This window comes from Orcinus orca, chromosome 14 (genome assembly GCF_937001465.1).
Source record: "Orcinus orca chromosome 14, mOrcOrc1.1, whole genome shotgun sequence".
Taxonomy (NCBI): domain Eukaryota; kingdom Metazoa; phylum Chordata; class Mammalia; order Artiodactyla; family Delphinidae; genus Orcinus; species Orcinus orca.
In genome coordinates this window covers 41,395,532-41,421,750 of record NC_064572.1, presented here as the reverse complement: position 1 = coordinate 41,421,750, position 26,219 = coordinate 41,395,532, and the positions used below count along the sequence as shown (strand labels likewise).

At 46.1% G+C, this 26,219-nt stretch overlaps 1 protein-coding gene across 2 annotated transcripts in view; it reads left to right on the top strand.

The window, feature by feature from the left end:
- The window catches only part of GRID1 (glutamate ionotropic receptor delta type subunit 1), a 666,827-nt gene that overhangs the window by 437,575 nt on the left and 203,033 nt on the right, over nt 1-26,219 (top strand). For both annotated transcript variants that reach the window (XM_004273011.3, XM_033433944.2), the window contains exons 6-7: nt 9,187-9,357; nt 25,741-25,902. In XM_004273011.3, coding sequence (XP_004273059.1) covers nt 9,187-9,357; nt 25,741-25,902 — 333 coding nt within the window. The remainder of the gene's footprint in view (nt 1-9,186; nt 9,358-25,740; nt 25,903-26,219) is intronic.

Genomic DNA, 26,219 nt, shown 5'->3' with positions numbered 1-26,219 from the left:
ATGCTTCTCTTGGGCCCCTCAGAACTAGGCCTCCTTTTAATATTAATGACAGTGAACTTTGGAGAAGGCAGGCGAGTGAAGCAAATGTAAATTGTAGCATAAGAACTGAGGTTTAGTCAGTCACACAGCCAAGACACATAGAGAGGGATCTGGGAGATGGATAGGTATCCCAAGAAAAAGGCAGGGTCATGCCGTAAAGAATTAAAATTCTATATACAAGGTTGAGTGGTATGTCTTTCAGAAGAATAATTAGCTTGAATGACACTCCCAAAAGGAAAAGAACTAAAAAAGGTGGAAGTAATGTATTTTAAAAATAGTTTTAAATAGGTCACTGAACAGTCAAGAATAATGTCCACAAGAGCCAAATATAAAGGGAAAATGGAAACTCTGGGAAATAGTTGAGCTTCAAATTAGGTTTTGCCTTAAATCTATTGGTCACGCTGCGGAGACCTTGAGCTTCCGTTCTTCTGGCTGTGTGGGACATAGAACACATGAGGTCCAGTGTAAGGACCAAGCAAATGAGAGATTTCCACGTACAGCTGGAGACTTACATCCTCACTCTAAGGGCTGATGAGAAACAAACCCACTGTGCAGAAGGGAATAGGAAGGGAAATTTCCTGCCTTGACTCGGAGTTGCCTAGGGGAGGGATATTTTCTTGAGAAGTGATGACTCTCATGCAGGCTTGTGATCCAAGTCACACCATCTCTGGTGCCTAACAAAGCACAAAGGAAAATCTCGTGTTAAATTATGTGGTTATAGATTGGGAGGGATCCTAGCGAGGGGGTAGAAGCACGCGTAAATATTTTCCGAAGTAATGGCAATTGCGTCAAGCTTCAGAGAATTCCTAAGGAAGTTCTAGGAGAATAAGATTGCATTTGAGAAAGAAAGGGAGGGAGGGAGGGAGGGAGGGTGGAAGGAAGGAAGGGAGGGAGGGAGGGAGGGTGGAAGGAAGGGAGGGAGGAAGAAAGGGAGGGAGGGAGGGAGGGTGGAAGGAAGGAAGGGAGGGAGGGAGGGAGGGTGGAAGGAAGGAAGGGAGGGTGGAAGGAAGGAAGGGAGGGAGGGAGGGAGGGTGGAAGGAAGGGAGGGAGGGAGGAAGAAAGGGAGGGAGGGAGGGAGGGTGGAAGGTAGGAAGGGAGGGAAGGAGGGAGGGTGGAAGGAAGGGAGGGAGGAAGAAAGGGAGGGAGGGAGGGAGGGTGGAAGGAAGGAAGGGAGGGAGGGAGGGAGGGTGGAAGGAAGGAAGGGAGGGAGGAAGGAAGGAAGGAAGGAAGGAAGGAAAGAAAAAGGGAAGGAGGGCGGGTGAGAGAGAAAGAAAAGCCATCATGAGTGAAATCCCAGGAAAAAAAAAAAAGGGGGGGGACAGCTTCATCAGATCTGAAGTGACTTTAGATATTAGAATTATCCAACATAGAATATGAAATAAGTATGTGCCTAGACATGTTTCAAAAGTAAAGAGATGCTGGGAAATATGAGCAAGGAGTAAAAACACGTTTTAAAAAGAAGCAGAAGGAAGAAAGAAACAGAGCTTCAGGAAATTAAAAACCTAATAATTGAAACTAAAAGAAAAATCAAAGTGGACACATACAGAGAAAGTATTAGTGAAGTGGAAAATATGAAGAGATTATTTAGGATGTAGCCCAGGGAAACAAAGAGGTGGAAAATATGAAGGAGAGGTTAATATACATAAAAGATAGAATAAGATCTAACGTACTGTTGGTTGGATTTCCAGAAGGAAATAGGAGATGACAGGGAAAAATAACATGAAAGGATATTACGGTTTTGACCTCTCTAGAATTATTGAAAGAAACTAAACCCCAGATCTAGGAAGCCCAAGGATCAGGAGCAGAATAAAAATAAGAAATCCACACCTCATAGTGTGACCGCAGAACACCAGAGACTATAAAAAGTCTGAAGAGCATCCACAGAGAAAACACAGGTCATCTTCAAAGGAATGACACTTAAACTGATTCCTAATAACCGGAGGTTGTGGCCTGAATAATGGTTCACAAAGATATCCAGGGCCTAGTCCCTGGAAACTGTAAGCGTCACCTTATATGGCAGAAGAGATTTTGTAACATGATTAAGTTAACAGTCTTGAAATGGGGAGATTACCTTGGGTTATCCAAGTGTACCCGAAATACAACCCCAGGTGTCCTTTTAAGAGGGAGGCAAAGGGATATTTAACTATACAGAAGAAGAGAAGGCAATGTGACCTGGGAGGAAGAGATTGGAGTGATGTGGCTACAAGCAAAGAAGTGCTGGCAACCACGAGAAACTGTAAGAGGCAAGGAACAGATTCTCCCCTAGAGCCTCTGGAAGGAGTATATCCTTGCCAACATTCTGATATCAGCCCAGTGAGACTGATTTTTAGACTTCTGGCCTGTGGAACTGTGACAGAATAAAATGCTGTTGTTCCAAGCCACTAAGTTTGTGTTAATTTGTTATTGCAACCATAGGAAAATAATACACTGGACAAAAATAGAAGCAAGAATACAGTGTAATATTATCTTCACTGTGCTATGAAAAATAGTGTTCAACTTTAGAATTTTCTATTTCAAGAATGAGCTAAACAAAAGATATTTTCCAATAAATAGAAACTAAGTTTATCACCAGCAAACCCACATTAAAGGAAATCCTAAACGATATACTTCAGGGGGAGAAAAATGATCTCAGATGTAAGGTTTGAGGTCCACAGAAGAATGTATAACAAGTATATTGATAAATATTGGTTAAGTAGATAAATATTAACTGTATAAAATAATGGAAATTATGTGTGATAAGAGGGCACAAAGAAAGATAGAATTAAAATACTAGATATCATCACATTAGTTGAAATGATGGTGATTAGAGATAAAGACTGAGGAAGAGAGTAAAAAATATTAATTTTACACTTTTATGCATATTAAAATATCTATGATATCCAATGAGAGAATAATGGATAATATAACTTCTAAAAGAGGGTAAGAAAATGAAAATAGGAAAAAATCATTCCAAGAGGAAGCTAAAAAGAAGGAAGAAAAAAGAAATGGTAAAATATGTAAATAATATGATAAAATTAATCCATATACGTATGTAATCATAATCCAATATAAATGGATTAAGATTTCTACTCAAATGTCTAGGACGGATATAAAAAACCGAGTATATTTTGCTTACAGGAGTCCCACCTAAAATGTGAGACAGAGGAAGACTGACAGCAAAGTAATGAGAAAAAAGCAGGCAGATTCTAACCAAAATAAAACTGGTGTAGATATGTTAATAACAGTAGACTATAAGGCAAGGTGCATTACTAGAAATAAAGAGGGTATCTAAATAATGATAAAAGGTTCGGTTGAGCAAGGAGGGGTTGTAATTCTAAATTACAATTCTAAATTAATAAAAGACAATATGGTTTTTGAAAATATAGACTGAATACAAAGAGAAATAGAAAAATTGAAAATAGAAAAATAGAAAAATTCCTCATCTAATGGATCTAAAAACAGACCATTGAAATCAATAACAATTGGACAGTGAACATGCATGAAACATTCATGCAAACTGTCACAAAATGAGGCTCAGTAAATTTTAAAGGATTTGTATCACACGGTCCACTTTCTTGGGTTACAATACATTTAAACTTAAATCAATACGAAGATTACTAAAAAAAAAAATCTCATGTTTGGAAAATTTTGGAAGAAAAATCTCTAGTAAACTACTCATGGGTCAAAAATAAATCAAAAAGGAATTTTAGGGGCTTCCCTGGTGGCACAGTGGTTGAGAGTCCGCCTGCCGATGCAGGGGACACGGGTTCGTGCCCCGGTCCGGGAAGATCCCACAAGCCGCGGAGCGGCTGGGCCCGTGAGCCATGGCCAATGAGCCTACGTGTCTGCAGCCTGTGCTCCGCGACGGGAGAGGCCACGACAGTGAGAGGCCCGCGTACCACAAAAAAAAAAAAAAAAAAAAAATTTTAGGAATAATGATACAATTAATATATGTGATAACTTCCGGGACACAACCAAAGCAATGTTTGGGTGTAGATATATAGTCTTAAATACTTCATTAGGAAAGACAAAAGCTTTCCTAAGCTTCACATGAAAAAATGTTTGAAAAATAACCACTTAATAAATCCAAAGAAAATAGTAAAATAAAAATAATCAAGATGAGTAGACATTAATGCAATAGAAAACCAACACATAAAAGAGTATCAGTTAAGCCAAAACTTACTTTTTTAAGAGAATTCATAAAATACACAGACTTCTAGGATCAAAGTAAGAGAGAAGACACAAATACAGATGATTAGAAATGGCTGATGGCACACAACTTTAGATGCACTGCAGAGAATAGAAGAAGTAGAGTGACATTGTGAACAACTTATGCCATTAATTGGAAAATTTGGACAACATGGCTGAATTTTTAGAAAAAAGTGACTTAGGGCAAGGAAGACAAAACAAGCAAAATTCCCATAAAAATAAGGAAATTTAATTAGTAATAAAAATCTTTCTACAAAGAAAACACCAGTTCAGATGAGTTTATAGGCTAGTTCTACCTAACATTCTGGAAGCTGGAGAAGGTATTTGCAGCGTGTGACAAAAGCTTAATATCCAGAACTAAAAAAAAAAAGTCCCACAAATCAATATGCAAGATATCCAACCCAGGAAATTGGACAAAAACACAGATACAAGAAAGGAAACACAAATGATTCATGAATGTATGAAAGATATTTAACTCTATTAAGAATTAGGGAAGTGGAAATTAAAGTCCAGTGATGTACCAGTTCATTCTCACCAGATTGGCAAATATTAGGAAGTCATAGGCTATTAGGAGCAGGGAACAGTGCAGAACGACAGGAACTCTCTTCACACAATTATAAGTGGATACAAATCACTTTGGAAATTTGGTATTACCTAGTAAACTTGAACATGTACATATTCTCCCATGGAGGAATTCTAATTCTAGGTATATAGAGAAATTCCTAAAAGTGTGTACCAAGACACACAGGCAGGAAAAATGTGCATAGAAGCTTTGTTCCTAATAGCAAAGAAGCAAAAACATTCAAACGGTAATCACAATAGGGTGAATACATTGTGGCAGAATCACACAGCACAGTAGTACCGCTGTGAAAATGAATGAACCAGAGCTGCATCCATCATCATGAATAGATCACAAACACTTAATGTTAAACCCAGTGGGTTTTAGACGTTGGTGAGCACTGGAATTGTCTGGAGAGCCAGTGGAGACACAGAAGCCTTGCTTGTGGAAATGGGACTGGACTGTACCTCTGTAATTTTGCCGATTCCCCAGGTGATCCTGATACACAACAAAGTTTGAGAACCACTGTGTTAAAACACAGTTGTAAGAGGATGCAGACTGTTTAGCTTACACAAAGGTGAACAAAACGAACAAGACTAAGATATATATTATTTAGGTTGCATACATAAGTTATAGCAAGACAAAGGCAGCTCCTGGTGAGGAGGAAATGGTAAGCATTTGGGGAGGAGGCATCCAACCAAGATACAGGTTATTTTTTGATGGAAGGTACACTGAAATCATTTTATTATTCATACTTTATGTAATGTTTGTGCATTAAGATATATTTCACAAGGCAAACTTAAAAAGTAATCAAATAAGCAAGATTTATTTTGAGCCTGGGCCCTTCAGCACTTCAGTGAGCTTCTGGGTATGATGTGTTACTGTTTCATTGCTGCCTTGATGGCTTTGGTGAGGTCAGTGGAGATCACACAGTATATACACATTGTCTTGTTTCTTCTGCTCATCAGCAGCACTGTCTGGAAGGAATGTTCAACTGGGGCAGAGGGGAAGTTTGTTCTCCATGTGGGTTGTGTAAATAGGCTGCTTGCATTGCCCTCTGCACCCTTAGGAAGGCCCGGAGTTTGGTCCTGTTCACAGTGGTCCAGAGGCTGACCTGGTGTGCAGCCTGGAGGCAGTGCCTGCCTGACAGCAGCGAGCAGAGTGGGAGCAGATACCTGTGTGCAGCCCAGTGGTACTGAAGGGACATGGTAGGGCCAACAGGACAGAAGAGGACCTGGCATGAAGCTGCCGGAACTGATTGATGATGCAGGCTTGGAAGTGTCCAAGGGAAGGATACATTCCTAGGAGAAGTGACCCTTTTTCTTGCCTCCAAGCGATCCAGGGGAGTTGCTTCCATGGATTCTTAGAATGTGATTGCAGCTCTCTCTGTACTAGATACTCAGGATAGGCCCAGAGGTGTGGGGAGGTGGGTAGGAGTGCTTTGGCAGACAAGACTATGTGCTTCGACCCCAAGTGAGTGGGTGAAAACTGGGCCACGGGAGATGGGAGGTCTGCAGAAATCCAGCTGATCCTTACTCTGAGGAAGGCTTATAGCAGCTGATGGGTTGGAAGAAGCTGTACCAAGTTCTCATCTCTGTCCTGGGTAGGCAGAATTGAAAAGGAATAGTCGGAGATCAGGGCTACTTGGGACAGGGACCCAGCCCCCTTGATTAGGTCCTGGCTGCCCTGGCTTCTTTAGCTACTCACGCCAGGGGCTGCTGCATGTGGCCAGGGAAGGTGAGGGTTACACCTATTAGAAAGGTACTGTGTTCCCCCATCAGCCAGGCCCCCTACAATTTCCAGCGTTCTTCTTGGGGCACAGTAGGGAGGGTTCAGTGCCACTGACTCTCCCATCGGGAAGTTGAGGGTGCAGGAGAGGCTTAATAAAAGAACTTCTATGGTGACCTCTGCTATGAAAAGTAAGCGAGAAAAACAAAAGGTTTGTAACATATCCATTTCCTTTCCAAGGTGTGCTGGCTTTGATAAACCCCCTTATGCAAATTACATTCTTCATAACCTCGTGATTTTTCTAGGTTAAAAAAAAAAAAGGGGGGGGGGCTTCCCTGGTGGCGCAGTGGTTGGGAGTCCGCCTGCCGATGCAGGGGACACGGGTTCATGCCCCGGTCCGGGAAGATCCCACATGCTGCAGAGCGGCTGGGCCCGTGAGCCATGGCCGCTGAGCCTGCACGTCCGGAGCGTGTGCTCCGCAACGGGAGAGGCCACAACAGTGAGAGGCCCGTGTACCGCAAAAAAAAAAAATCCCCCCCCCCCCACCGCAAAGGCCTCTATATTCCTTCTCCAAGTAAAGCTGACCACTCCACTTATTGCTCTTTCTTATAGTTCTACTTACTATCAGGTCAGAATATGATTTCTCTCATCCTACTATCCTATGCTTGGGGCAAGGCATCCATTAGCAGGACAGCTAAGAGCAGAGCACAAATGTCCAGGCTTAGCTACATTCTCTGCCTCATTTCCTGAAGCCCAACTGGGTCCTGGGCCCATCTCACTTGGTGGTCCTATATTGCAATTTCCACACCATTGATTGTCAGTTGGTCCCAATCCAACAAGATCATTGTCCCTTAAACAGACTTTTGTCTGAAATACAAAGTTTAAGTGGCTTAAACCCAGATTCAATAGGTAATAGCACTTCAATTCTTTTGAAATGCCTGCAGTTCTGCATACTTGGGAACTACTGATCATTCTAAAAGGATGCAATTCTTAATTTCCTCCTTTCTCCCAGATCTAGCATATGGCTACAACTGACCAGTCTACACACTCATGTTGAGTACCTAGGACATTCCTGAAATACTTTGTTTACCCTTATACCCTTAAACATGTTATGTTCTTGTTTAAGTGATTTTGAAACTCCTGATCACTCATTTCTAACCTCATTAGGTCCATTTATACCATCTCACTGTCTCAACTCTAGACTGTGTCATCTGCAAGGAGGAAGACTTAAGACCAATTTTAAAACACAGTTATTCACAGTTAAAATCTTGACTTGCAGCCAACACTGATGGAGTCACTTCTTAGAACCAGCGAACCAGGGCTTTCTTAAGCTGACTCTCTCCCACCACCAAAACCCTTGGTGAATGTCCATTTCTTGTAGTTCCTGTGTTGATCTCAGACATGGAGCTGTTTTGTTCCTCTCTAATCCTCACTCCATACAGCAGCCAGAGATTTTTTTAAATGTAAATCTGATTGTGGCTTGTTGGTGGATAAAATCTTTCAAGGGCTTCTCATTGTCTCTAGTGAGGATGATTTAGCGGGATTTACTGAACCCCACACCCACATCTGGCCCAGGACACAGATCCCATGCTGCCTTTGACCATCTCTCCCCCCTGCCAGTGGCCCTGCCCCTCCCTAGGTTGGAGGGGCACCCCGCTACCTGTACTGGAATAGGGTACCACAGGGTGCCACCTGTTGCCCGCATCTTCAGGAGCACGGCCAACGACTCAGCTCTGCACTGCCCCTCCCCCTCCCCCCCCTACCTGCAAGCACTTTGCCTAACAAGGTCATCCTTCAGGTTCAGCTTCAGCGCTAATTCCTCACACAAGCCTCGTCCTGGAAAGAGCTCCCCTTAGCCTGCTCCCTTTGCTATTTCTATGCATGAGAGTGCTCATTTTCAATAGGATAATAATAGGATCTTCCTCATAGAATTCCTAAGGTTGTTGTGAGTACCAGCTGATAAAATGTGTGTAAAGAGCTTAGCAAATGGTCTCATGTGGAAGCACGATAGGTTTCCTTTGCCCCTAGATTTCCATATGACATCACTCAGCATATTTCATTCTCTGATGAAACCTTGAGTTTCATCAGATGGGATTAAGCCTGACTCATTCACTGCTATATGCCCAGTGCTCAACACAGAACAAATCACAGAGGAGCTGTTGGGCAGATTTTGTGCAATGAATGAGTGGACATATTTTTTAAATTTGTACGCAAATCTTTTTTTAAAAGAAAATCTAATTATTAAAGAATTAGGGGAAACTCATTGCATTTTGGTCAACTGTGCCAGAGAAAATCAGTTTTCCTTGTCTAAATCACCTAGATGACTCCCAACAGGAAATTTAGCCTTTAATTCCAGCTAATGCCTGTTGTGACATTTGACAGCACTGGTTCTTTTTGAGTTTGACTCCGTGGAAGCCAGTGCATTGGTGGTTTAGCTGCAGATATCTTTTCCTGTCCTTCAGGGAAGGTGTTGAATAATCCTGTTTGCATTTTAGGATAAGCAAGTATTATTTGTCAATAAGCAACAAATGAATTCTTTGACCTTGGGCCCAAACTCATAACCCCTTTGGCATCAGCTATTTAGGCTGTAGACCTAGACAACTACTGGTAAGTCTTTTGCAGACATCATGAGCTCATGAGTCAATGGTAAACATTTCTGGTTATCTTCCCAGGAAATCAGTGACCCCGAGATCCTGGATCTGGTCCACAGCGCCCTTGGCAGGATGACCGTGGTCCGGCAGATCTTCCCATCTGCAAAGGACAGCCAGAAATGCATGAGGAACAACCACCGCATCTCTTCCCTGCTCTGCGACCCCCAGGAAGGCTACCTCCAAATGCTGCAGGTCAGTGCTTGCCTCCTAAGCTCCCTCCAGGAGGAAGTCTCACCCGTACGCTTGGCCTGTCACGGTCAACAACATGGCTCAGCTCTTGACTGACTGCTGTTGCTCACCAACTTTAGTAACTAGAACTCTGTCATTTGCTGACATTGAAACCAGTCAACTGGGCAGTGCCTCTAAGCACATTAGCAGGCAGTTATGGCCACTGTCAGCAGACAGGACATATGAGCTCACTGGGTGCCTCTAATATTTAAAAGTTGCATGCTTAGGGAGTCAGGAGAGTCCTGTCTTTTAGGCTTCTGTGATGACTGTTTTGTGGAGCATGATTTCATCTTGCAGGACTGGGGGTAGGGCCTTCCTGCGGGGAGTCATCATTTTGAACCTGTTTTAAGTTCTTCCGTGTAGAAAGTCAATAATATGGAAACAACTGGGAACTGTCCCAGTTCATCTTCTGAATGCTGAGGCTTAGGTCAACCAGAACGTGCTGGATTCCCAGCTGAGCAGGGAGGGGCAAAAGGGTAGGAGCATCACTTGCCCACCTGTTCCATTCCTTCCAAGATGAGAAGTACGGTGTGTATGGTTAGTTATTCTGCCACTCTCTTGACATAGGTGCGATCAGGGTTAGCTCCCCTTGGGCCTGGGAGGGGGATGTGGAGCTGTGCACCAGTTGTGAGAGGTGGTTTTCTCCCTGGATGTTTGAGGGTAACAGTGAAGCACTGTGGAGACTGTCTGTTGGTAGCCCAGCCTCTGCGTCTCCACTAGGAATATAGCACCCAAGAAAATATTCATTTGACACTTGGAAATTTCTCCCGGTTGGGTTTGTGAAAAGTGCTCAGAAGTTTGTGCATGGGATATGCATGCCACTCGGCATTTGAAACTAGTTACACCTTCTTTACTCAGCCAGGCGTAAGGATTGTAGGGCAGAAATGGGCTGTGTCTGCCACCTGAGTATTGGGGCCACCCCAGAACATCTTGGTATCATCTAATCAGGGGGCACATGATTTGCAGAGGGGGGTTATTAGAATCTCTATGGTAGGCTGGGTACATGCGTGATTTGCCAAGGTACCAAATCCAGTCTATAATCTTATATGGGGGGGGGGGCGGTGCGGGGAGAGGAAACACGCTCCAACAGGCGGCAAACGCTAGAAATATGTTCTTGGTTGATAGGGAAGCACAGAAGACACTGAGATTTTAGCTGGAGTAACTCCCTCTTCCCCAAAGCCCATGGCTCCGGGGAGCCATCACAAGGTCTGGGGTCTTTCTAAGGTGGTGAAGGGTTGACCGAGAGAGTGGACCAAAGGCCTCCACAGGGCCATGGACTTGAGAGCCCTGGGCATATGGGCCAGACGTGGAAGGTGCTTAATGCAAGGATTTGTGGTTTTGGATCCTGCCGTGACCTGTCCTGCCTTCCTCTCTTCTGGAGTTTGGAGGAAGAGGTGAGGGGGTCTCATGGTGCCTCTGTATTTACCATCCCACTCTCCGTGTGGATGCAAGTGCAGTGCGACCACGTGGCCCAGGCAGTGTGTGCCCATCCCCACCCGGGGCAGGACGGGGATGTGCCGGCCACTCTGTGTGGGGGCCAGACCCCGGGAGGGTCTCACTCCTAGGAAGTTCTCCCCAGGTTCTCTCTCCTCAAAGGGCTTCGTCCTCCTCCAAACGTACACCAGCCCTGCTGCACCCTGCCCCATATCCCCCATCCATTTTCCTCAGTTCTTGCTTTACCATACTGCACTTCTACTCCAGGAGAAAGGAGCACATGCTGCCTTGATGGGGTGGAGGGAGAGGAGAAAGTACTTCCTGTCTAGGTCTTGATTATTCATTGCGCCCTGGGCCAAAGGCCTAGGTGAGCTCTTTGGTTGCACATCAAACACATTGGATACAAAGAATCTGTCCTGGAGGCCAAGACAGAAAAGGAGACTGATGGTAGCAGCAAGGAATGCAGTAGAGGGCTTTCTGAAATGACACACAACCATTAGGAGGATGAACAAAGCCATGGCTCTGAGGTGGGTGGCTAGTCATCAAGTGAGGTCAGTGCAATGTCGAACCTAGAATCCTGGCCGCCCTACCTCTCTCTGTTCCTTCTGAGACCCAGGCACTACATAAAGTGCAAGATTCAAGAGTGAAATCATAGAGGTCTTGTAGCAGTAGTAGGAGCAGAAGTCACAGTAGCAGCCGTAGCACCTGTAGTAGTGTTAGTAATAGTAGCGGTAGCAGTAGTGATAATAGTAGTAGTAATAGTAGCAGTAGCAGCAGTAGCAGTAATAGCAGAAGTCACAGTAGCAACCGTAGTACCTGTAATAGTGTTAATAATAGTAGCAGTAGCAGTAGTAGTGATAGCAGCAGAGGTAGTAATAGTAGCAGTAGCAGTAGTGGTAGTAGTAGTAGTAATAGTAGCAGTAGCAGTAGTAGTGATAGCGGCAGTGGTAGTAATAGTAGCAGTAGTGATAATAGTAGTAGTAATAGTAGCAGTAGCAGCAGTAGCAGTAATAGTAGCAGAAGTCACAGTAGCAACCGTAGTACCTGTAGTAGTGTTAGTAATAGTAGCAGTAGTAGTGATAGCGGCAGAGGTAGTAATAGTAGCAGTAGTGGTAGTAGTAGTAGTAATAGTAGCAGAAGCAGAAGCAGAAGCAGCACTGGCAATAGTAGAAGTAGTAGCAACAGCAGCAACAGCACAGGAGGCAGCTTGCTTGGGTTCAAATTCCAGTAACTCTGGATACTAACTGTTTATTATTATTTATTTGTCATTCTGTGCCTCAGTTTCCTTCTGTGTAAACTGGGGATTAGAACACTACCTACCCCTCAGAGTCACAATGAAAATTAAAGGGGAGAACACATAGAAAGCAGTTTGAACAAGGCTGAGCTATTAACAGTACCGCTCTGGAGGAGGGAGCCAGGTGTGTTCAGGGTTTCCACGGAAAGGCTGAACACGGCCTCGTTGTTTTTTGTATGATGTAGTCCGCTCCCTTCCTGAGCATGCTCTTGGAAAGCCTCACAGTGGGTGGGAGAGCACGTCCCACCTGTCCAGCCCCTGATCACCGGCATCCAGCACCACTTACGGTCCGTATCAGTCACACAATCATCGCTGCCTTGTGTGGGAGAGGAGAGGCCTTGTCTTTGCGACCCGCTTAGCTCTTCAGACAAGACCCTGCTCCTTGGAGACTCTCGATAAGGACTGATGGGGTGGATCTGTTAAGAATGCAGGTCTTAACATAAGTTAAACTGTCTCTAGAAGCCTCTTTATAGATCCATAAATAAAATACGTTATTAAAGCAATCTATCTCCATTCATTGCATCTCCTTCCTTGTGCGGGCTATGAAGAGAGGCCAACGTGGATTTATTTACTCATCCTACCCAACCACCATTTGGGCAGATTCATCTCATTTACAAGTCATTCCCTTCACGTTTCCTCAGTAGCTATTACCACTTCTTTCTTTCTTAATGACAGTGTAGAGGGCAAACTAATTTCTACTAGCCTCTAGCTGTGAGATTTATGGAGAAGATTCTAACATGTTTAGCACAAGCAACTGAAGGAAAAAAAAAAAAAAGCATTGATGTCGTGGATTATTAACTTTGTCTTGATGAAATTAATCAAAATCCTTTTGGAAATGGAACCCTCAAGTCCATCTTTAGTTTCTCCCCCAGATGGCTGCTCTTGGGATGATAATTCTGGATTAGAAGTTTTCAAGCGGACCATCAAAAACAGGGAATTTTTACAGGATCATTCATCTCTCCGCTTCTGTACTGAGCTGGGCTCAGAAGCTCCATCTTCTTCTATTAGGCCTGTGGTCAGGGCTTTCTGTGCTCCAGAGCCAACCAGGCAGTTATAGCAAATGATTTTGGTTCCTATTTAGTAAAGAGAACATCTTTTGGAAGAAAAGTACTTAAATAAGTGGCTTCTAGTGGCTCCAAAAGTATTGCCTTTGCCAGTGCGCAGTGCTGTTGTTTATTTTTCCCTACAAAGCACTGTCTTATTTGGGTGTTTCTGATTCTTGTTTTCTCGACAAGTTAGTTTAGGGCCTGTCTTACTCAGCTAGTAATAAAAGTGACAAGCAGACCTTAAGGACCCCTGAGACTTTGCTCAGATGTCATGGGTAGCCTTGGTCAGAGATGCATCTTCAGCATCCTTGGTCTCCAGAACCGCATTGCCTGGTGACTTCAGGGCTATAATTGACCTAACAGACACATTGTCACATTGCTACCCCATTTCTATTCAAATGTGTTTCCAAGGCGGGACAGGCGAATGAGAGAAGCTGCATTGTCTGGTCACTGTGAAGCCTGATCCTTGAATTAGGCTGCAGGGGCTAATGTGGTGTTATTATAAAATGCTCCCTCAGGTTGGAATTTCTCTTCTTTGTGCATTTTAAAATTGTGGAATGGCTTGATAGGTGGAATCACTCCTTCCTCACTCAATCTATTAAAGCATTTCGCCCCGCCCCTTACATCCCTGTTTCTGTAAGGCTTTCTGGACTTCTCCCTAGCTTACAAGTTTTTTGTCAACCTGCCTGTAGAATTCTTTCCTCTGGAGCAACACTGAGCCTCCTCACATCAGAGCTACCTCGGACTTCATGTCACTTTCTCTGGTTTTCTTCACCCTAAAGACCCAGTTGGAACATGTAGGGACCAGACTGGGGAAGCGTGAGCATCGATGCCTTTGTCAGGGCCAGTTGAACAGGTGGTCTGCTTGGGTGCAGCTGGTTGCAGTTCTGGCCGCCCGTGGCCATGTGTGCAACTGGAGGCCAGAGAGCCTCGGGTATAGCAAATGCACAACTCTCCCCCCTCCCCCCTCCTCGGATTCAACATGAACAGAGATCCCCATGCTCTTGGCCCTCTGCCACCATCGGCTCCCTCCTCAGGCCTGGCCGTGGCGCCCTCTCTCAGGACGGGTGGGCTGGCAGCAGGTTGGCAGAGAGCTCTCGCCTGGAGATGGATATCTCAAGCTGTGACATCTGGGCGTCAGCTTGTCCTCCCAGCTGGACCCTCTGCCGGCTGCTTGTCTGACTTCGCTGGACGGCTAGAGCCTGTCTGACGATCTGGTCAGAGGTCAGTTCCTGCTGTTTGCCTCTGTGAGGCCTCCCTGCACTTTGATTGATTAATTACTTCGCTTGATTAATGACGGAGGCAAGAGAAAACTGGGCTCTTTAGAAGCCTGGAGGAAATGCAGCCTTTCTTAATGAACACATTTCCCACAGTTTTAGCTGTGGTGTTGGGTGGATAATGGTCTGGTGGCGAGCTGCAGCTGGCCCTTGTGGCTGCGACCCTGGCCTGCCATTCATCTTCCTTTGCCTTCCAGGATGATTTGTACCTTGATAACGTGGATACACAACAGTTCCCTGGGCCCCTGGAGTGCAAGGGAGGCAAGGCTGGAGCACCCTAATAGGACTTGCCTCAATTCTCAGATTTACTGTGGAGAAACGTGCACAGAGCACTGGGAAAGCAGGCAGCCAGTGACCTAGCAGGGCCGTCATCCTCCTGGGCCTCTCCCTTCCAGCTTGACGGGGGTCGGCATAGGTCTCAGGCCGCTGAGGTCCAGATAGGATTGGACACGTACAGGTCTCCTGAGGAGCTCAGCATATTTCACAGGGGGCTTCTATTTTCATTACTCCTGGCCCTAATCCTGCCCCTAGGGACTCAGTAAGGAAGTAAACAAATCATCTGAGCTTCTGATGGGGCTGCCTCTACCCCACCCAGTACCGATCCAGATGGGAAATCAGTGTCTTTCCTGGTTTCAACAAGACAACAAATCCAAGTCTCGGAGATGGTGTCACATACGGTGGAGGTAGAGGTGGGACTTTCGCATTGCAGCTGCACAAACAGCCTCGAAGTTTCGAAGTCTTCCCGGAGAAGGCTTGTGTGCTTCTCCACAGCCCCACCCCGTCCACCCAGGGCTTCATCCTTTCTCCACATCTTGCTAGCTTCCCGTTCCCTATCCACCCTCTCTTTTCTCCCTCTGGGTCTTGACTCCAAAGTAAATTCTCCTCATTGTCTCATGAAGATCAATTTAACAATTTTACTGGTAGCCTTTGCTCCTGCTGACACAGGTATTTTCCTAAATAAAATATAGTTACTGATGTAATGGGGATTCTGGGTGTTAACTGTTCAAAAAAATGTTATCTTTCCATCCTTGGTCCTCTGGCTTCATGTGATTGGTCTTTAATTATCCAGCAGCCAGGAATGTCTGCCTGGGTTTCTCAAGAGCTGAAACCCCAGTCAAGAGCTCACGGCTGAATTCTGTCTTCCGTTTCCTGCAGATGTGAGGACCAGCCTCTTTTTTTTTTGTTTTTTCTTCTGTTTTTTAACATCTTTATTGGAGTATAATTGCTTTACAATGGTGTGTTACTTTCTGCTTTATAACAAAGTCAGTCAGTTATACATATACATATATCCCCATATCTCTTCCCTCTTGCGTCTCCCTCCCTCCCACCGTCCCTATCCTACCCCTCTAGGTGGTCACAAAGCACCGAGCTGATCTCCCTTTGCTATGCGGCTGCTTCCTACTAGCTATCTATTTTACGTTTGGTAGTGTATATATGTCCATGCCTCTCTCTCACTTTGTCCCAGCTTACCCTTCCCCCTTCCCGTATCCTCAAGTCCATTCTCTAGTAGGTCTGTGTCTTTATTCCTGTCTTACCCCTAGGTTCTTCATGACATTTTTTTTTCTTAGATTCCATATATATGTGTTAGCATACAGTATTTGTTTTTCTCTTTCTGACTTACTTCACTCTGTATCACAGACTCTAGGTCCATCCACCTCACTACAGATATCTCAATTTCGTTTCCTTTTATGGCTGAGTAATATTCCATTGTATATATGTGCCACATCTTCTTTATCCATTCATCCAATGATGGACACTTAGGTTGTTTCCATGTCCTGGCTATTGTAAACAGAGCTGCAATGAACATTTTGGTACATGACTCTTTTTGAATTATGGTTTTCTCAGGGTATATGCCCAGTATTAGGATTGCTGTGTCGTATGGTAGTTCAATTTTTAGTTTTTTAAGGAACCTCCATACTGTTCTCCATAGTGACTGTATCAGTTTACATTCCCACCAACAGTGCAAGAGGATTCTCTTTTCTCCACACACTCTCCAGCATTTATTGTTTCTAGACTTTTTGATGATGGCCATTCTGACCGATGTGAGATGATATCTCATTGTAGTTTTGATTTGCATTTCTCTAACGATTAATGATGTTGAGCATTCTTTCATGTGTTTGTTGGCAATCTGTATATCTTCTTTGGAGAAATGTCTATTTAGGTCTTCTGCCCATTTTTGGATTGGATTTTTTGTTTTTTTGTTATTGAGCTGCATGAGCTGCTTGTAAATCTTGGAGATTAATCCTTTGTCAGTTGCTTCATTTGCAAATATTTTCTCCCATTCTGAGGGTTGTCTTTTGGTCTTGTTTATGGTTTCCTTTGCTGTGCAAAAGCTCTGAAGTTTCATTAGGTCCCATTTGTTTATTTTTTTTATTTCCTTTTCTCTAGGAGGTGGGTCAAAAAGGATCTTGCTGTGATTTATGTCATAGAGTGTTCTGCCTATGTTTTCCTCTAAGAGTGTGATAGTGTCTGGCCTTACATTTAGGTGTTTAATCCATTTTGAGTTTATTTTTGTATATGGTGTTAGCGAGTGTTCTAATTTCATACCTTTACATGTAACTGTCCAGTTTTCCCAGCCCCACTTACTGAAGAGGCTGTCTTTTCTCCACTGTACATTCTTGCTTTATCAAAGATAAGGTGACCATATGTGCATGGGTTTATCTCTGGGCTTTCTATCCTGTTCCCTTGATCTATATTTCTGTTTTTGTGCCAGTACCATACTGTCTTGATTACTGTAGCTTTGTAGTATACTCTGAAGTCAGGGAGCCTGATTCCTCCAGCTCCATTTTTCGTTCTCAAGATTGCTTTTGCTATTCGGGGTCTTTTGTGTTTTCATACAAATTGTGAACTTTTTTGTTCTAGTGCTGTGAAAAATGCCAGTGGTAGTTTGATAGGAATTGCATTGAATCTGTAGATTGCTTTGGGTAGTAGAGTTATTTTCACAATGTTGATTCTTCCAATCCAAGAACTTGGTATATCTCTCCATCTAATTGTATCATCTTTAATTTCTTTCATCCATCAATCTTATAATTTTCTGCATACAGGTCTTTTGTCTCCTTAGGTAGGTTTATTCCTAGATATTTTATTCTTTTTTGTTGCAATGGTAAATGGGAGTGTTTTCTTAATTTCACTTTCAGATTTTTCATCATTAGTGTATAGGAATGCCAGAGATTTCTGTGCATTAATTTTGTATCCTGCAACTTCACCAAATTCATTGATTAGCTCTAGTAGTTTTCTGGTAGCATCTTTAGGATTCTCTATGTATAATATCATGTCATCTGCAAACAGTGACAGCTTTACTTCTTCTTTTCCGATTTGGAAACCTTTTATTTCTTTTTCTTCTCTGATTCCTGTGGCTAAAACTCCAAAACTCTGTTGAGTAATAGTGGTGAGAGTGAGCAACCTTGTCTTGTTCCCGATCTTAGTGGAAATGGTTTCAGTTTTTCACCATTGAGGACAATGTTGGCTGTGGGTTTGTCATATATGGCCTTTATTATGTTGAGGAAAGTTCCCTCTATGCCTGCTTTCTGCAGGGTTTTTATCATAAATGGGTGTTGAATTTTGTCAACGCTTTCTCTGCTTCTATTGAGATGATCATATGGTTTTTCTTCTTCAGTTTGTTAATATGGTGTATCACGTTGATTGATTTGTGTATATTGAAGAATCCTTGCATTCCTGGAATAAACCCCACTTGATCATGGTGTATGATCCTTTTAATGTGCTGTTGGATTCTGTTTGCTGGTATTTTGTTAAGGATTTTTGCATCTATATTCATCAGTGATATTGGCCTGTAGTTTTCTTTCTTTGTGACATCTTTGTCTGGTTTTGGTATCAGGGTGATGGTGGCCTCATACAATGAGTTTGGGAGTGTTCCTCCCTCTGCTATATTTTGGAAGAGTTTGAGAAGGATAGGTGTTAGCTCTTCTCTAAATGTTTGATAGAATTCGCCTGTGAAGCCATCTGGTCCTGGGCTTTTGTTTGTTGGAAGATTTTTTTTTTTTTGCGGTACGCGGGCCTCTCACTGCTGTGGCCTCTCCCGTTGCGGAGCACAGGCTTCGGACGCGCAGGCTCGGTGGCCCTGGCTCATGGGCCCAGCCGCTCCGCAGCATGTGGGATCTTCCCGGACTGGGGCACGAACCCGTGTCCCCTGCATCTGCAGGCGGACTCTCAACCACTGTGCCACTGGGGAAGCCCTGTTGGAAGATTTTTAATCACAGTTTCAATTTCAGTGCTTGTGATTGATCTGTTCATATTTTCTGTTTCTTCCTGGTTCAGTCTTGGCAAGTTGTGCATTTCTAAGAATTTGTCCATTTCTTCCAGGTTGTCCATTTCGTTGGCATAGAGTTGCTTGTAGTAATCTCTGATGATCTTTTGTATTTCTGCAGTGTCAGTTGTTACGTCTCCTTTTTCATATCTAATTCTATTGATACGATTCTTCTCCCTTTTTTTCTTGATGAGTCTGGCTAATGGTTTATCAATTTTGTTTATCTTCTCAAAGAACCAGCTTTTAGTTTTATTGATCTTTGCTATCGTTTCCTTCATTTCTTTTTCATTTATTTCTGATCTGATCTTTATGATTTCCGATCCGACCGAAGCCCAAGCCTCAGCTCCCAGCCCCGCCCACCCCGGCGGTGAGCAGACAAGCCTCTCCGGATGGTGAGTGCCGGTCGGCACCGATCCTCTGTGCGGGAATCTCTCCACTTTGCCCTCCGCACCCCTGTTGCTGCACTCTTCTCCGCGGCTCCGAAGCTTCCCCCTTCTGCCACCTGCAGTCTCCGACCGCGAAAGGGCTTCCTAGTGTGTGGAAACCTTTCCTCCTTCACAGCTCCCTCCCACTGGTGCAAGACCCGTCCCTATCCTTTTGTCTCTGTTTATTCTTTTTTCTTTTGCCCTCCCCAGGTACGTGGGGAGTTTCTTGCCTTTTGGGAGGTCTGAGATCTTCTGCCAGCATTCAGTAGGTGTTCTATAGGAGTTATTCCACGTGTAGGTGTATTTCTGGTGTATCTGTGGGGAGGAAGGTGATCTCCGCATCTTACTCTTCCGCCGTCTTCCTCAACTCCCAAGGACCTGCTTCTTATTTAGGTATTGACTTTGGAAATGAAAGCCTTGCGAGGATGCCCCCATCTCATGGGAGCACATAACCCAGATTCTGACTACAGATGGACAGTTCCACATGGAATATACCCATGTGGAGGTCCTGTGTCCTTTCTCAGAGTGGCTTCTGTCCTCCATCACTCCTATTCTAAGAGGCATCCTCTTCCCAAACACTTTGATGTCTGTTTACATCGGTGTTTTTTCCTAAGAGCAGATTTAAAACTATTCATTCAACATCCATTAATTCCACAAACATCCCTTAAGCACTTAATATGGGCCAGTTCCTACGTTAGACATTTCACAAATGTTGTCTCTCCGAATTCTCACAAACTCCAAATCAATTGAGAATTTTAATCTCCATTTGGTAGCACGTTCCAGTTATGGAGAATGGCATATGCAAAGGCCAAGAAGCCAAGGAGAGCAAGGGCTGAATTCAGTGTCTGAGGCAAGGGGTGAGAGGCAAGAAGTGTTTGGAAATCAATCATCAAGGAGGGCAGCTGCAGGGCACCGAGGCTTGGGGTGCAGCCCTTGGAGATGTGACAGGGCAGGATGTGCATCTGAGAACGACAGCTCGGTGCAGGGTGGAATTGGAGGGCCTAGGCTGGGAGACGAGGTAACCAGGGGTTACCATCTCCCCAGGGAGAAATGAGGCACCTGAACTATGTGGTGGCCATGGGAAGTGACCATGTAGAGAGGATTTAGGAAGCTTCCCCAGGGGTGAAACCCCTAAGCCTGGGCAGGGGACGGGCAGCCGGTGACAGTGTGCAGGGCATGGCACCTCCCACAGGTACTGGGCTGCAGCTGCCCCTAGTCACATCCTGACTGCTTCTCCTCTCCCCTGTACACCTGGGTGGTCTTGCTGCAGGACTGGCTGTGCCCCAGGCTCCCGTGGCTGAGCCAGCCCTGCAGCGCAAATGTCAGGCCTTTGAAGTGGGCCAGGCCACTTCCCTTTCAGGAACCTGGGTCCGGGTATTGTAGAGGCCCTCACTCTGGGCCTTCCTATATTGGCAGCTTTTATAGAACACCCCGGGAGCAGAGAAGTGGCCTTTTCCTCAAAGGGCAGCTCTGCAACACTTCAGAACATGTAGACCTGAAAGGCCCGGATCAGGCCCAGGGGGCTATGGCAGTCGTGACCTTGCTGCCGGGCCAGGAGGAAGCCAGGGACATGCGCCCAGGTGAGCAGATTTCAGGCAGTGCTGGGGATGTGAGACTCAGGGCTGATCCTTGCTCAGTCTTTTGACCCAGAAGCTACAGAAGCCAGATATGACCCCTGCTTGCCCTTGAAAAGCTTTCGGACCAAGGGGCATTGGAGGAGAGGGTGAATGGTGGTGGAAGATAGAAACTGCTTTTCACGACCCACGCTGGGCCCCAGCTGCCAGCAATACCCCCGGACAATCTCTCAGCTCATCCACATTGAAGTCAGGAGTCTGCTTGGGTCCTTCATTTCCCCTTCCATTCCTTTCTGTCCCTGTTACCCCCCAAAACAGAAATGCATGCAAAGAGCTCAGAATGGTACTAGGCACCCAGGGTTATCACCACCTGCATTTCACAGGGCGGGTAAATCAGGGCTGCCCCTCTGCACCTCTCCAGGGCCACTGATCGCACTGTATTTTATTGTCATCAAGATAAGGTTAGAGCTTTAAATGACTTGTTCAACATCACCTCGCTAGTAAGTTCAAGAGGAGATTCAATTCACCCATACAGTGAGCATTTATCAAGCATGTGCTGTATCCATGTGCTGCTGTCCACTCTGGGGGTTCAGCAGTGAGTGGAGCTGGCCCAGGTTGTGATGAATCCAAAGCTCTTGCTCATCCTCCCAGGGCCCCAGCTAAGCTCCCCACATGGTAGAGTAAGAGTTGTACTGTATGACAGCAAAAGGGGACCCCAGCATGCATCTCTAGGGTGGCTATAACTGAACCAGCTGGGCCCCTGGCAGCTGTGTACCCACTTAGAATGGAGGCCACAGGCTCCCAGGCAAGCCTCTGCCAGCTCTGGCTCTTGTCTGCCTCTGACTTTACTCCATCTGGCATCTCTGACCTGGTCCCAGGTCTTTTGCTGTGCATCTGCGTCTTTCCTCTGCCACGCCCTTGGCCTCAACACTTGGCCTCTCTTTAGCTTCTCAAGTCTGCTCTTACCTGAAATGCTTTTTACAGTCTTTTGTCACTTCAGTGCTGCAGTGTTCCTAGGCCAGCTTCTGCCAGCAGAGGGATGAGGTGACATTGTCTGCTCTGCTTGTCTGTCTTTTGCTAGTGAACTCTGTGCTGGACCTCATCTGAGATGTGAGGGAGAGAGACAAGGACTCTTTCAGGCCAGGGCCCCTTCTCTGACCCTGTGACCTGTAGCTCCAGCTCGGGCTGTTTGCCCCTCGAGACCAGCAGTGAGTGAGGGTCCATGCAGCTGAGAGCCTCTGTCCTTCTACACTTCTCCTCTTGCCTCAGGGACCTGGCTTGACCAAGCCGGGACTCTGGGACACTGGTCTTCACCCACCCACCATGAGGAAAGGCTTTTCTTATGTTTGTCAGGACCTGGAGGGAGCCCCAAGCAGAGGCTGCCTTTTTACTCTATGTCCTTGATCTTTTCCCCTAAAAGTCCCTTCTCTGGACAACCAGACTGTGAGGGTAGCATCCCTCCCTTTGTATACCCACCAGTGGACCTGGCAAGTCACCTAAGTGAGGATGCTGAGGTTGGTGGAGCCACACATCAGTACTGGAGTGTTAGCTTCTGTCAAGGCAGGGAGAAGTATTGAGACAGCACCTTACAAGAGAAGGGGCAGGAGTGAGTGGAGAGATGGAAACAACTCCAAGTTGACTCAAGAAGGCTCAAGCAGACATTCTGAGCAAGCTATAAATGAGAAACAGATTTTTGTTTGAACAGAGGAGGTACCCTCTCAAGTCAAAGTTGGAAGCAGAAAATCTCTCTTTCATGCTATTTTGTACGTTTTCTCTTTTTGTGAACCAAGATCAATGTGTACATTCTTAGCAGAGATCCATCCACCCATCCACCCATCCACCCATCCACTCATCCACCCATCCACCCATCCACCCATCCACCCATCCACCCATCCACCCATCCACCCACCCATCCACCCACCCATCCATCCATCCATCCATCCACCCATCCACCCATCCATCCATCCACCCATCCACCCATCCACCCATCCACCCATCCACCCATCCACCCATCCACCCATCCACCCATCCACCCATCCATCCATCCACCCATCCATCCATCCACCCATCCATCCATCCATCCACCCACCCACCCATCCACCCACCCATCCACCCATCCATCCACCCACCCATCCACCCATCTTCCCCACTCACCCCCACATACCTATCCATCCAGACTCATCCACCCATCCACCATGCATCCATCCATCAAACATGCATTAAGCACCAACTGTGTGTCTTGGTTGGTGCTGAGTTCTAGAGTTAGTGAAAATATATAGACCTGGAAAAGAGCATTGCTCAAACCTGTTCTTCCTTTAGCCTTTCTGAGTCACATCCTGTTTTTTCCTCTTCATGACAGGCCTTTCTGCATTCATACATTTGTATCATATGAATCACTTATGTAATTAAGTACTTTAATTTATTGTGACCAGAAGTGCTGGAGGGAAAAAAGGAAATTCCCTTTTTTTGGGCACTAGTCTGGGCCACTGCAGGGGAGGTGTTGCCCCGTGTGTGTGTGTGTGTGTGTGAATGCACACATAGGCGGGGATGTGGGTCAGAGAGTCCCAGCTGGTTGAATAGCATTGGCTGTGAGTGGTTGGCCAGGAGATCCACAAACGTCTTAAGAAGAGAAATCTTCACATCATCAAGGACTCTCAGCTCTGAGTTATCCTTTTGGAAGAAATAAAATAAAAAATAAGACCAAGCCAACTCTAAGTGGCTTACATCCTCTTAGAACACCTCCATTATTGGTTTGTATTTCAGAGGGGAGGTACACATATCAGAAATAATTTTGCAGTGGTAGAGGCTCCTGAGAGCTGGGGGCTGACAAGAGCAGGGAGTGGGTTTGTCTTTCTCATCAAGGCAATGATCCCCCAGGGTTCAAGGAGTGGGAGACAGTGTTCTGTCCTGTCTGTTCCCTGCAGGACAGGGGGTGAATTCCCGGTGGTGGGAGTGATTTCTCTCTGCTGTCAGGTAAGCACCTGTGTGGTGCAGGACCTTGAAAAAGGTCACTAGGCACTGACATGCCTGCTTCTCTGTGGCCTGAGGACCTTGTTTAAATCAGCAGTGGCCGGTCACGCCAGGCGTGCTCCTGTCCGTCTTCCACCTACCAAATGGAGAGGCGTCAGACACGCAGGCCTTAGTGACATACATCCCTGTGCCCACTGCAAGGACACCAGTTGAGGGTGGATAGGACAGGGCTGTGCAGGAATGGTCAAGCACAGGGACATCCATGGAGGAAGAGGTCAGCTCTGCTCGGACATGTCACGGCAGAGATGACCCCCGGAGGTTAGCATGAGTTGGGGAAAGGGCACGATGGAGCAGATGTGTGTGATGCCCTGGACCAGCTCCTTTGGGCCACCTCTGATTTCAGTTGCAGAGGACAGTTCCTAACACCCAAGTTCCTGTCTGGGCCTCTGCTTTGGGGGTATCCCATCTAAGACTTGTGAGGAAGGGAATTGTAGGCTGAGAACAAGATATGGAGGTGTTGAGAGTGTGAGGGGCATACTGGGGAGCAGTGGGAGGGGGCTGGAATTCTTCCCACAGCCCAAGGATCCTATTTGATCTTCCCAGGAGTCCTGTGAGGCCAACATATTGTCCTATGTATATCTGGCGGTTTTGTTTTTCTGAAATATTTTTAGCAGACACCTTGCTGCTGAGGTGTGCAGAGAATCATCCCCTTGACCCACTTTGGCTAATGGTTGTTTGTGCAACAGTTACCCGTGAGGGGTCACAGACCTGACCGAGGGTGGGTGTTACTTCCCCCCGCCACTTCATGCTCCGTGACATCCCCTTGGAGGAGCGGGGTGGGGTGCAGTGGTGGTAACCTCGGGAAGCAGGGCTGTCCTCCTCCCCACCAAGGGCTCTTGTGACCGCTGGAGTCCAGGCTCACGCCCATCCGGGTCTTAATCACGGTCATGAGGGTGGCCCAGACCTGTCCCACCCCTGCATCTCACCACTGTGGTGCCGCTCTTCTCACTGTTACTACGAACTTTCCCTTACTACCGTGCTCTCAGGAGTTCTGAGAGGGACTATGTCTCCTCTAAGATCCAGCTCTACTGTGGACAGCTAAGCAAAGGAGTAATTCTCAGAGGCTCATGGTTGCAAATTCCAAAGGCGTCCCCTAGCCAGCAGTGATGTCACTGTAGCGCAGGCTCCGTGGCCTCCAGAATCTCACACAAGCTGCCGGTATCACTCAGGCCACCGTCTGCCCTAGGCCTGTCCAGGGACCAGAGTGATCTTTCTAAGGCACAGGTCTGATTTCAGGCACAGATCCTAAAACCACCTATGTTGTTCCTCTTTAGCATGGCCCACACGGTTCATGATCCCTGCCTCCGTACTGTCCCCTTGATGCAGACATCTTGAACTGTTTTCAGTCCCTCTAACCCGGGGGTCAGCCCTCGGTGGCCCACTGTCTGTTTTCTAAGTGAACTTTTCTTAGCACATCCTCTGTGTCTGCACCATCTGGAACAGCTTTCCTGCTAGAACAGCGTGGTTGAGCAGTTGCAAAAGAGACTGATAAGGCCCCCAGAGTCTAAAATCTTCACTCTCTCGTCCTTTGCCGAAAATGCTGGTGGAACCTGCTCTACCTGGCCAAGCTTCTTTGCACATTCATGCCTCTTCAAATGTGGTGCCTTCCCTACAATGCTGCCCACCCTTTATCCTAATCCTTCTAGACTGAGCTTTGTGCCCATCCTTCCCTCCATCCTTTGTTACCTGAGTGTGATGCCCCCTCCAGTCTTACACAGAGCTGTGTCCAAGCCTCAGTCATGGCTCTGATCGCACTGGTTCTGTTGATGTACAGATCCACCTCCCGCTCTAGTTCCTGAAGCGGGGCCAGGTCTGATTCTACTCAGGACTCCAGCACCTGGCTGGGTGCTTGGATGACCAACTGGAAGCCGAAAGATCATGGCCTAGGTATCGGGCCCCACTTCTCAGTGTTAGCATCGTGGGTCACTCTAGTCCTCTACTGGTTTCTCCCTGTCCCTGGAAATGCACCAATGGAAAGGGTTTCACCATCTTTGTCTTTGCAGATCTCTAACCTCTACCTATACGACAGTGTCCTGATGTTGGCCAACGCCTTCCACAGGAAGCTGGAGGATCGGAAGTGGCACAGCATGGCAAGCCTCAACTGCATCCGCAAGTCCACCAAGCCATGGAATGGAGGGAGGTCCATGCTGGACACGATCAAAAAGGTGTGTGCAAGGGGCACCCTCCAGGCCAAGGCCAAAGACAAGCCCCTTCTCACACACCCCCGCTCTTCCCGCTCCAGGAGGCTGAGCTCTTTCTGTGGTCACCCAGCCAGGCCCCTCCCAGGCCTCTCCACTTGCCACTCTTCCTGTCCTGGCATTTGAGGGCTGGTGAGCTGGGGTTCATGGATACGTGTTATTATTATCTTCATTTCATACAAGGAGATTAGTATCAGAGAGGTTATGTAACATGCCCAGGATCACAAGTAAGTAAAAAATGGAGGCAACCAGCTTGCTCATGCCTGCCAGATACCCCACTCCGC